The following is a 12,186-nucleotide window of genomic DNA, read 5'->3' as shown; positions in this document are numbered from 1 at the left end:
TTCTTCCCACCAAAGAAAGGGAAACAGGCACATTGGTTTGGGAGGCCGGAGGATGGTGCGTGTTTGGCTCAGGTCATCTTGCTTCCAGATACATCAAGGTCTGCTGGACTTGGAGGCAGTGGCCTGGGACACGCAAGCAGAAATGTGTGCACTACTGTTTAAGCTCAAGCAGAGGGACCTTCCACAGGGCAGCAGTGTGAAGAGATGAGCATGCTTCCAAAAGAAACCCGACCTCATCTTGTCTCTCTCGAGAAGAGGGAGGAGGAAGAGCTGGCAATCAGAGACTGAGCCACATGGTCCTGGGTTCCATAGTGTGTCTACATAGAGAATTCTTCCAAAGTGTAAAAGGTGTTTCCGTCCCAAGAGTTAGTATGTAAAATCAGCAGGAGGGCCGATCAAGGTGCTCAGTTGGCTGTTTAGTACGTCTCTGAGAGCCGGATGGCTGCGTTCACAGTTACATGACATTTTGGAACAGCTGGAGGGACCTCATGATGTTGTCATCCTGGGAAGGGAGTGGGAAGGGAAGAGGATGGTTAGAATTCTCTGAGGCTTCTCCCTGAGAAGCTCTATAACTGGTGAGCACATCTCCCAGAATGAGGGACTTCCCTGGGGGTCCAGTGGTTAAGAATCTGGCTTGCAATGCAGGGGATGTGAGTTTGATCCCTGCATAGGGAACTAAGATCCCCCATGTCAAGGAGCAACTAAGCCTGTGCAAACACTACTGAGCCTAGAGAGATTCAAAGCAAGAAGCTCCTTCTCTGGCCTTAAACAGAAAGTCAGAAGAAACAGATTATCCAGCAAACCAGTGAAGGCTGCTTCTTTTAAGAAGCTGTGGGGAAGTGCACTTTATCAAATGCGTTTTCTGTACTTACAGAGATGATCACATGTTTTTTGTTTTATTCTATGATGTCATTAATCACAGTGATTAGTTGTTGAAGGTTAAACCATTCTAGCAGTCCGGTAATAAACCCTATTTGTTCATGATGTATTATGCTTTTTACATATTGCTGGACTTGTGTTTTCATGCCTGTGTCCAGAAAGGATGCATTAGCTCCCCAAACTTTGTATCTTGTAGTGGCCTTGCCAAGTTTCCATAATAGGGTTATGACAGCTTCATGAATCAAACTGAGAAGTTCTCTCTTTTTCTGTGTCCTTGAGTTTGCGTATGATTAGCATCATTTTTTTGTTAAGTGTTTGGAAGAATTTACCAGCGATGGCATCTGAGCCTGACATTTTCTCTGTGGGAAAATTTGAAATACAGATACAATTTCTATAACAGGCATAGGACAATTCAAATTTTCTGTTTCTTTTTGTGCTGGTTTTGATAAGTTGTATTTTGTAGGGGGGTTTGTAGACTTCATATATTATCAAATTTATTGGAAAATTGAACTGTTAACTTTTTAGTGCCTGTAAAGCTTCTGGTGATGTCACCCTTTTAATTCTGGATATTGATAATTTGAGTATTCTCTCTCTTTTTTGTTTAAATTGGTCTTGTTAAACACTTATCAATCTAATTAATTTTTTCAAAGTGGCGATTTTTGGATTTACTGATTTTCTTATTGCATGTCTCCGTTTCATGTCTCTGTTTCATGTCTCTGTTTCATGTCTCTGTTTCATGTCTCTGTTTTATGTCTCTGTTTTATGTCTCCGTTTTATGTCTCTGTTTCATGTCTCTGTTTTATGGTTTTCTGCTGTACATTCTCTAAGGAGTAAGTATGAGATGTAGACAATCCTCAAATGTTTGGCTCTTAACACGTTTCACATTCCATGTGTCAGAGAAAAAAGTATCTCAAATTAAAATATGAAAATATGGCATCAATAATCTGGGAATTTAAAGCAGTACTCAGCTAAAGCAGTACTCAAGCAAATTTATCCCTGTAACTGCTTATATTAGAAAAGAATGGTTGAAAACCAATGATCTAAACCTTTGTCTCAAAAATGTAGACGAGCACCTAGAAAACTGAATTAAAATTAAAAAGCAGAAGGAAGAAAGTAATCTGGAGCACGTGCATGCACGCTGAGTTGCTTCAGTCGCGAGGGCGTTGCCATGCCCTCCTGCAGGGGATCCTCCTCATCGAACTCACGTCTCGTTAGCTTTCCTGCCTTGGCAGGCGGGCTCTTTACCACTAGCGCCACCTAGGAAGCCCGGTTTAGAGGACACATGAATGAAACAGAAAGCGGACTAAAGCAGAGAAAGTCGACAAAGTTGATTACGGGTATTTGAAATCTTTTAAAAGCACATGCATTCGGAAGCCGGGCTGCCTAGATTCTAATTCTGGCTCTGTTACAAGTGGAGTGACCTTAAAGTACCTCTCTGTGCCTCAGTCTTCTTGTGAGTGCAATGGTATGGATCATAGTACCTACTTACAGGGTGGTTTGTGAAAAAAACCAGTGAGGTAATGAATAGCTATAGAAGTTGCTAATGTGAGAAACTAAACTGATTAAAAACCTGTCAAAAACCATAGTACAATCAAAGCATAGTCAAAAAGCATAGTACAATAGGGCATAGTATTTAAAATTAAAATGATATAGTTCAAGTTCCCTCTCAATCATAATATCTGAACTTTGCAATACCTCAGTTTTCCCTTCTTTAAAATGGGTATGATGAGCACTGGTGGTTAGCCAGCTCATAATGATTAAAATGTGGAAATTTTTCTAACCGTGTTGGTAAATAACTGCTGACCTGAGCCTCTCTTTCAGCAACTTCCCCTCTGGCTGCCTGATAACCGGTTCAGAACCCCTAGACTACCCAAAGATCCACCAGCTAACAGGTTAGCAGCAAGCTTAGCAGGGCTTCTCCAAGCCATTGGTCAAAGTCAGTTAAGAAAGATCAATTCTCAGTCTATTCTAGCTTTTAAATATATTGACTATGTGAAGTTTATGTAATGTGCCTAAAACCTGGCTGGTGCTCACTACCTGTTAATAACTTCTCCCCTCTCCCACTTTCTTGCACCTGCAGTTCTTACTAAGAGGAGATCAGAGTAACTGTATATCTTTCTGAAACAAAGTAGGGGTATAGATGCATTTTTCTAAATTAGAGGAAAGTGACTATTTCCAGTTCAGTCTCTGGCTGACTCTGGGGCCAGTGTATCCTTTAGAACACAAGCATCAGTGGAGACCCACTGAATTAGGATCTGCATTTTAATAAGAACTTCAAGGAGGCTGGTTTGCACATTAAAGTTTTTAAAGCATTGGCCAGGGCAATTGTGCTAAAATGAAGCTTTCTAGATCCACACCCAAGATCTAGAGTCTCTGGGATTGAGACCTGGAAATGTTCATTTTCACAATCATCTGAGGCAATTCTTATGCACACTGTGGCTGAAGAATCGCAGCTTTAGACTTTTTCCAGCAACTCCCTTATAATCTAGGGCAGTGATCCCCAATCTTTTTGGCAGCAGGGACTGGTTTTGTGGAAGACAATTTTCCCACAGATGGTGGGGGGCGGGGAGGGTCGGATAGTCTGGGGATGATTCAAGTGCATTACATTTACTGTGAACTTTATTTCTATCGGGTTTTCCTGGTGGCTCAGCTGGTAAAGAATCCGCCTGCAATGCAGGAGACCCCGATTCGATTTCTGGGTCAGGAAGACTACTGGAGAAGGGATAGGCTACCCACTCCAGCATTCTTGGGCTTCCCTTGTGGTTCAGCTGGTAAAGAATCCACCTGCAATGTAGGAGACCTGGGTTCGATCCTTGGGTTGGGAAGATCCCCTGGCGGAGGGTATGGCAACCCATCCTAGTATCCTGGCCTGGAGAATCCCATGGACTACAGTCCATGGGGTCGCAAAGTGACTTTCACTTTATTATTGCATCAGCTCCACTTCAGATCATTAGGCATTAGATCCTGAAGGCTGGGGACCCCTGGTCTAGGGAGTGGGCCATCAGGCAGAGGAAGATTGAGAAATGACAGTGCTGCCCACTTGGAAGTCTGCAGTTCCACAGAGACCCGCTCTGGGCTCTCACAGCCCCCTGCTCCCCTGCTTAGCCTGTGTGGCTCAACCCGTGCGTGGCCAAAACCGCAGGCCAGTCTAAGGAGTGGAGGCTGCTGAAATCCTGAGCTGTATTGCCGAGGCTGCGGTGGCTCTGAGTCGGAGGACTGCAGGTTTCCCGTGTTCTCCCTTCTTCAGGTCTCCGAGCCCCAGATTTAGAGGTTTCGTGCCCTGGGATCTCTCCTTACCTCCTGACAGGATTCAAGAAATTCATCTAAAGTCACGATGCCATCTTTATTTTTGTCCATTTTCTGAAAGACACAGGAAGCAGTTTAAAGAAACTGGTAATCTGCATTCCCAAACTTGCTTTTTGCTCACCAACATTCCCCTGACAATTAGGATGGTCTTTCATTGATCAGACAACTCCAGGCCCTGGTTACAGCGCTTTGACCCCCACGAGCATCCTTCAGATGGAAACGCTGGCTCTGGATGCTTGTCCTCTCCTCGCCCGGTTCTTCTGCTGGCCCCTAACATGTCTCGCCCAGCCTCAGTCCCAGCCTGTCCATTTGGCAGCGGGCACACTGGGCACGTGCAGTTCTGCTCCTGTCCGTGGCACCTACTGTGTGGCCTGGAGTCTCCCTGAGCTCCGCTTTTCCCATCGGCAAAGTGGGAGGATTAGGCTAGAATGAGCTCTCGTGTTTGCTGATACTCTCCTGCCAGGCGAATTCTTTTCTTCTTACTAGCATACCACTAAGATCTTGCCACTCTTCTGAGTCACAGATTAACAGCATCCACCTATTTTTTACCAGAGCAAGGCTAAACTCTTCAATCTAAAGATCTCACTCTAGTTTCCAGCCTATCCTAGTTTCCACCTGATTTCCCCTTGTTCCTCAAGCACAAATGCTTAACACCAACGACACAAATGTGCTTAATGACATCTTCCGTATCTACTCTGAGGGCTTCCCAGGTGGCGCTAGTGGTAAAGAACCCTCCTGCCAATGCAGGAGACATAAGAGACACAGGTTCGAACCCTGGGTTGGGAAGATCCCCTGAAAGAGGGCGTGGCAACCCACACCGCTATTCTTTCCTGGAGAATCCCATGGACAGCAGAGCCTGGCAAGTTACAATCCATAGGTTAGCACAGAGTAGGGCACAACCGAAGCAACTTAGCACAAGGAATACACTTAACAATACCTTTGATGTATGCACATGTGCGATTTACTCTGATCTCCCAGCCATTTTTATGAAATTTAGAGTCCACACGCTACCACTTATACTTAATGATATTCATCCTTGTTCTCTTCTGTAGTGTATACTTGTCTATTTAATAAAATAATCTGCTCCCAGGGGATGGTACATCTTGTAATTCTCTGTTTCTTACCACATGTAGTGGAGGCTTGGATACAGAACACTGCTCAGATACTTGTGGGCCGATTGGTCTAAGGTGAGCTTAAAGCTTACACACAGGGTGTGCGCTCTTACCTGGAAGAAGATGTCCACGTGCTGCCTTGGCGTGTCTTCTTTAAGCACAGGATATGTGTATTTCCCCATCATGTCATAGATGGCTTTGACAATATCCATCATCTCCTGGAGAGGGGACACGGAAGCACACAGAGTGGGAAGCAGGAAGTTAAGCTCTTCTCGGTGACAGTCTGGGGCTATCTGTCTCCCTTGAGGATGAAAGGGATTAAAAGGAACCTCAGCTAGTGAGAGGGAGTTAGAAAGGAAGCTGAAGGGTATATATCCTGGGAGCCTCTTCCCAGGACAATTCTCTTTGTTGTCAGAAGTTCTTGGGTGGCTCACCTCTTCCTGAGCTTTCCCAAGTGATGTTTTATAAGTGGGATTTGAGTGGATTTGTTCATGTACTGAGAGACCCACACTGCATTTTTGGAATACCTTCTCTCTGCTCTGTAATTCCTTTGCGTGACTGGCCTGTGTGGCTTTGTTTGAACCAGCTGATTGAAACAAATGTGGACATCTGACTACGGAACTGAGTCAGTATGTCGTCATCTCTTGAGAAGTCGGGGTGAAAAGCTGGAGTTTGGGTCAGAGTTGGTAGCATGGGCAAATCATTTCCAGGTTTTAGTTGAGATCAGGGGAGAGCAGACACTGCAAATAAATATAGAGATGAACTTCTGTAAAGCGTAGGCTGGAGCAGATGGAATGGAGGAGATGAGAAATGCTGGGAGAATGGGAGCGCAAGCAGAGAAGTGACGAGGGTGGAGGAACAGAGAGGGGAGAAGGGCGGTGGCAGACGGAGGAGGACACAGATTCTTCCATGAGGGATTCCTCCTGAGCCTACACACATATACACGTACCCACACACGCATGTGTTTTCTGAGAAAAGTGGTTGAATTAGACACAGACAGGGATCGAGAGAAACCCTGGAGAGGCAGTGTCTGAGAATGGTTACCCTATTCACTAAAGCGTCCTCTGGGGTCTCCCCACTGCCAACCGTTCTTGCAGAGGGCAGTGTGGCTGTCCTAAGACAGTGCTGCAGGAGGGAGATGAGAGAGAAAGAGATGGGTGTAGCGTAGGGGGAGACCAATGGCTTTCTACTTTTACTGGAGATTAAAATGTGCTACATTAAACTACCTGTAACATTTTTCACTTTAACAAGAATTATTTATTTCTTAAAAGACTTTTCAGAGAAATTACCTATATCTTTACAAGGAAGGTCTCAACTTAAGCCCATTGATGTTGAGTGGTTTTCTATCTTTGTTACCAAAAAATCCCTTTCTACAAAGACAAAAATTACCCTAGGGCCAGATAGATGTTACGAATCCTTTCATATTTTCTTTCCAACCTTTTAGTAACATGGAACAGTGATCAGTACATACTCATTAAAATAAGTAAGTGGTTCTTATTGCTCTGTGGATCTGTTTCCCCAAAACTGTGAGCTCTGAGGACACATGCTTGATCCTTCATTGCTAAATTCTCTGCGCCTGGCGCCGTGTCTGCAGGAGCTGGTAGCCCCATATCCGTTAAGTGGCCCCGTGGTGTTTTCCTGGTTACCCTGGCCAGGCATGGTGTTCCATGGGCTTCCTTGATCCCTATTCAGAATGAGGAATAGGGATGTAGGAATGCAGCCTTGTCTTCAGGATATTTGATGGAGTGTCTACAGACACCCGGAATTTCCAGGTGGCACTAGTGGTAAAGAACCCCCTGTCAATGCAGGAGATGTAAGAGACACGGGCTCTATGTCTGGTTGCAAAGATCCCCTGGAAGAGGGCATGGCAACCCAATGAAGTACTCTTGTCTGGAGAATCCCGTGCACAGAAGAGCCCGGCGGTCTGCAGTCAATGGGGTCGCAAAGAGTCGGACACGACTAAGCGACTGAATGACATGGGTATTTATTTTGCAGATTATAATCCCAAACTATAAATTTGTATTTTGTTGCTCATATTATAATATTAATAGCTTTGGCTATTGTGAACTCCTTCAGGCTGACTTCTATGACCTTCAGATATGCTCTTCACCACCCTTTTTTCTTTAATAGCACCCCCCCCCCCTTTTTTTTTTGACACTGTAAGATGCTCTAAGATCATCTTGTATTTTCTCTTTCCCAGGCCTGGAATCAATCAAGTCCAAGGAGACCGGTTGCTTTTCTTGGAGAATGGTGTTTAGAGACCAGGGTCTAGGTGCCAGCACTCATTGCTGCGGGGAGTCACTGCTCTCGGGACAGAACTAGGGGACGTACACCTGCCCACGAGCCTGTTCAAAAAGGCGTACTTTTTATGCATCCTTAGCATCCGTATGGCTATCGGTTTCTTTCCTGGAGAAGGAAATGGCAATCCACTCCAGTGCTATTGCCTGGAAAATCCCATGGACAGGGGAGCCTGATAGGTTACAGTCCACGGGGTCGCAAAGAGTCGGACGCGACTGAGCGACTTCACTTTCACTTTTCTTTCCTGAATAACTTTTATAACAGAAAGGACTTAAAGATAAATTTTGATTGTTCTCTCAGGATTTTCTTTGCTACGATTTTGATGAAACTGTTTCCAAATGACTGCCAGGGGAAGGTCCAGCTATCTTCTCCAGGAAGCTGCTTATCCGCACTTTATTTTCTTTTAAGGAGAATTTTATTAATCCTGCCTCCAAAAAGGTCTGATGGATATTTAATGGGAACAATTTTGTCTAGTGTGTAAATTACAGAAGGGGAGCAGGAGTTAGTAAGATTATTCAGAGATGGAATAATGGTTGAACCAAAGTTGAAGATCTTGTTATAAGTCTCAATTTAGGGTCCTTTTTAAAAATATATATTTTATAAAGTAGTATTTGAATATTTTAGACTATCTTTTGTTGTTGTTTCATTGCTAAGTCATGTCCGACTCGTTTGTGACCACATGTACTATAGCCCATTAGGCTCCTCTGTTCATGGGATTTCCCAGGCAAGCATAGTGGAGTAGGTTGCCATTTCCTTCTCCATAGAGTATCATATATTTGAGTATATATAGAAGCATTTAATTATTTACAACAGTGAGATAATATACATCCCACTGTAAAAAATAATGTTTAAATGGGATGTATAATGCTAATTTAAATTTATATCTAACTGCTTTTGTATGGTTTTACATGGCCACTTGTTATTCCATTATATATTGGAGTTCTTACCATATCTGCTGTTAGAGGACATTAGAATTTTTCACATTCTGGGGATTGTTCACCACTTTATCTTCAGCACCTAGAACACCTAACAAGCCCTCAAATATATGTTGAGCAAATCCATGACTGAATGAATGAGGAATGGAAATTGGAGGGTTGAGGTGAGGTTTAGAGATATCTGTAACTCTGGACACTGTACCTGGCACATAGGAACTCAGGAAGTGGGATACTGCAAGATGCTAAGTCCAAGCTTTGGCTGAGATTCCAGGATACAGTAGATACCAAAGTGAGTTTTGAGATAGGCCTGTGGGCGTCTCACCATCTAGGTACCACACCTACTCTGAGGCTCTAAAGGTGTCCAGCAGTGAAGCTTCAGAAATTATCTGTGATGAGTTATTTAGAGATGGCTGCACCTGATGCCCTGCTGAGGTTTTATTTGTTGTTAAAATAGGTTGTGGCTAATAGGAAAAGGGGACGACAGGATGAGATGGTTGGATGGCATCACGACAGAGGATAAGACAGTTGAATGGACATGAGTCTGAGTAAGCTCCAGGAGTTGGTGATGGACAGGGAAGCCTGGTGTGCTACAGTCCATGGGGTCGCAAAGAGTAGGACACGACTGAGCGACTGAACTGAACTGCACTGAATATGATTCAGTTGTAATCTCCTTTTCTGAAAGATCTCCTTTTTTCTCTTCTTGGCGATGCCTGCAATGTTACTATTCCAGTTTTTACTTTTAACTTGTGGCCGTTGACCTGTTAAAATGCAAATCACACTGGGAAGAGTTATTCTACACTGAAATAAATCTTTTATACCCACTTTGGAATGTGCATTGAATAACTGAGATTGAATAAATGAATCTGCTTAATCCTGAGTGTCCATGAATGGGACAGGGTAGGACAATGGGGGAGGTCAAAGGTGATCTTCATTTTGTCAGGAACCAACTCTGCCCCAAAGCAGATCCTCCCTGGTTCAGCCCATTTCATCCGCACGACTGGGGCTATTTTCTCTCTAATTAGCTCTCTCATGCTCCTAGCCTCAGCTCACTTACCTCTTTGTTTATGTGTCCATCTTTATTGATGTCATACAAATTAAAAGTCCATCTTAGCTTCTCATGGACGGTCCCTCTCAGTAAAATTGACAGAGCGGTTACAAAGTCCTGAGAAGTGGAAGAGGCATGAGACATTAAGCAGCGAGCCACTGGGTGGGGCGGTGCTCTGTCTGTTAGTCAGACTCCGTGACTGTCTTTACAAAATGGTGTCGCCCAGGTCCTCTGTCTCCTGAAGGATGTGGCCAAGCTCAGCAAAGTATGCCACCCACCTTCCACTGCCTACCTTGCTCCATACTGGGGAAGGAGCTTCTGGAGGAAGAAGGGAAGTCAGTGTGTGCTGACATCGGCTGTCGCCTTACCCACTGGCAGCAATTACCGTGCAAGTGGTGGCATCATCTGGCAGCTGAGAGTGTAGACTCTGGAAACATACCACCTGAGTTCAAAGCCCTCCTTTACCTCTTACTGTCTGACCTTGGGAAAACAACTCTGTCTCTCATTATCTTACTTTCCTCTTCTGTAGACTGGTAATATACAGTAGAACCCTACCTTGTTAGGGCTATTGTAAGGGTTAAATGAATTCATACGTGTAGAGCGCTAAGTGCACATGTGAGCCATTAGACTGTTAGTCCCCGAGGCCCTGAGTTCTTGGAGGACAGTTGTTTCTTCTGTCTTCAGAAAATCCTTCTTAAATGGTAAAGAACTGAAGCATTGAATGATCCGCTCCTCCCAACATGCCCGTCATTTAAAGGAAGAGTTGATGGGGCCCTGGGGCCTCTGAGCGACAAACATACCTCAAACTTCACGGAGCCTGTCTGCGTGGTGTCGAAGGCATGGAAGAGGTAATGGGCATACATGCTGGCATCTGCAAGGCACAGAAGGAGAGGCAGGTGATGGGAACAGGGACGCTGCACAGGGGAGGGAGATCACTTAAAAGCAATAAGAAAGAGGAGAGGGTGATGCTGGGGTGATAGAAAGGAAAAGGTTGCTGAGTGGGAAAAGCCACTGCTGTGAACTGAGGCCTGTCTGGTTTTCCTGGGGTTTAGGGGGGAGGTTCTAGCAAAAGCTAAGACAGGTTTGCCCTAAGTCTAGCCATCCCTGGAGAGACGCTCCTGTCTCCGTGTACAGTTCTTGTTGGATGAATGAGTTGGTCCTGTGTGTAGAAGATGTTCTTCTGGATGGCAGCACAATGCCACGGAGTGCGCACCAAGGGTCAGATGACCTGGACTCCGAGAGCAGCTCTGTCACTACCTAGCTGTGTGACTGCAGGGACGTAACACAGCCTCTCTGAGCTTCACCTTCCCATCTCGGCACACGGTTTAGCTTTTCACGTAGTCATATCATTAGAACCATCGTTGTTTGCCACATAGTCAAAACTCAATAAGGAGTGGCTCAACAGGACTCAACAAATAGTGGGTCTGGGGCCTGCGTGGGGCGAAACTGTCCCCAGCTGGGGGAGGAGCCCTGTACTGGAACTCACACCTGAGAAGGCGCCTGTCTGCTGCCGAGGGAGGCGTATGAGAAATAGAGCCCCCAAAGTGTCTGGGACACTTGGATCTCTGTTTCATCGGCACCCAAGGAATGGGTCCTGCAGGAGATGGCTCCTGGGCAGGAAGTAAGTTGACATGTGACACACGGAAGCCATGGGAAGCCTCTGATGCCCCAGACCCCAGGGCCAGAGCAGGTGCCCACAGGAGTCAGGCAGGGTGGCAGAGCGGCTGTGAGCCTGGCACACAGGCTAACCTTATTTATAAGCACGATTTTATTCACCTTGCATCTTTTAGGATTCCTTTATTTTTATAGCTTCTGGTATTTACTAAAGTTCTTTTTCAAAATTCCACCTTGCCTCAGCCCTTTAAAGGAAAAGACGGAGCATGGCGCAGTGGCAGGTGGGCCTAACACAGCAGAGCTTTGGACACACACTCTGGGGCCCAATCCTGGTCTGCCGCTCTCTAGCTGTGTGATCTGCAGCGAGCTGCTTAGCCTCTCTGAGACTCAGAGGCCCCATTCTCCCATAACCACACCAGCTTTCAAGACACTTTATGATACTGCTTTATCACTACCGTCTCTGGGAGAAGGCCCATTTTCAGAGCTCTTTTCTGCTAAAGCTTTAGTGGATTCCACATCTTGCAGTAGGGGAGGAACGCTGCTCCGAGCTCACGCCAACCCTGAGGAGGAGGCAGACAAGGCCCCATGGCCCTGGAGGAAGGAAGCCTGCCGGAGAGAGCAGAAAGGGAGCCGGAGGTTGCAGAGAGGGAGCCGCAAGGGGTCTCTTTCAAGACGGAACTCACCTCCGTGAGGGAAAAACTGAGCGTAGATCTGCTTGAACGTCTCTTCATTGACCACACCGCTGGGGCACTCCTGTGTGAGGGAGACGGAGTCAGTGGGCGAGGCTGAGAGCTTTGGGGGTCCTCATGAGCCCTGGTGGACGGGGACCGGGTAACCACCTGTGCACTTCCGTGACTCCAAGGAGAGTGGCTGGAAGTTCTACTTTAGGACTAGGACTGGAGCTGCTTTGCAAAATGCTGAGATGTTATCAGAGAACGGGCACTGTGAGGTGGGAGTCTGGGCTGTGGGATTTTTAATCGAAAGATCTGGGTTTGGA

The 12,186-nt window shown here is 45.7% G+C and overlaps 1 protein-coding gene across 1 annotated transcript in view; it reads right to left on the bottom strand.

Moving 5' to 3' along the window:
- Positions 1-454: 454 nt before the first annotated feature.
- Positions 455-12,186, bottom strand: part of KCNIP1 (potassium voltage-gated channel interacting protein 1) — a 424,449-nt gene continuing 412,717 nt past the window's right edge. Inside the window, exons 4-9 of the mRNA XM_052659067.1 lie at positions 11,873-11,942; positions 10,376-10,446; positions 9,585-9,692; positions 5,411-5,515; positions 4,177-4,239; positions 455-502 (exon numbers count right to left, since the gene is read on the bottom strand). Of these exons, the coding sequence (XP_052515027.1) occupies positions 455-502; positions 4,177-4,239; positions 5,411-5,515; positions 9,585-9,692; positions 10,376-10,446; positions 11,873-11,942 (465 nt within the window). The remainder of the gene's footprint in view (positions 503-4,176; positions 4,240-5,410; positions 5,516-9,584; positions 9,693-10,375; positions 10,447-11,872; positions 11,943-12,186) is intronic.

The sequence above is a fragment of the Budorcas taxicolor genome, chromosome 20 (genome assembly GCF_023091745.1).
Source record: "Budorcas taxicolor isolate Tak-1 chromosome 20, Takin1.1, whole genome shotgun sequence".
In the NCBI taxonomy this organism is placed as follows: Eukaryota; Metazoa; Chordata; class Mammalia; order Artiodactyla; family Bovidae; genus Budorcas; species Budorcas taxicolor.
This window is presented reverse-complemented; position numbering and strand designations above follow the sequence as displayed.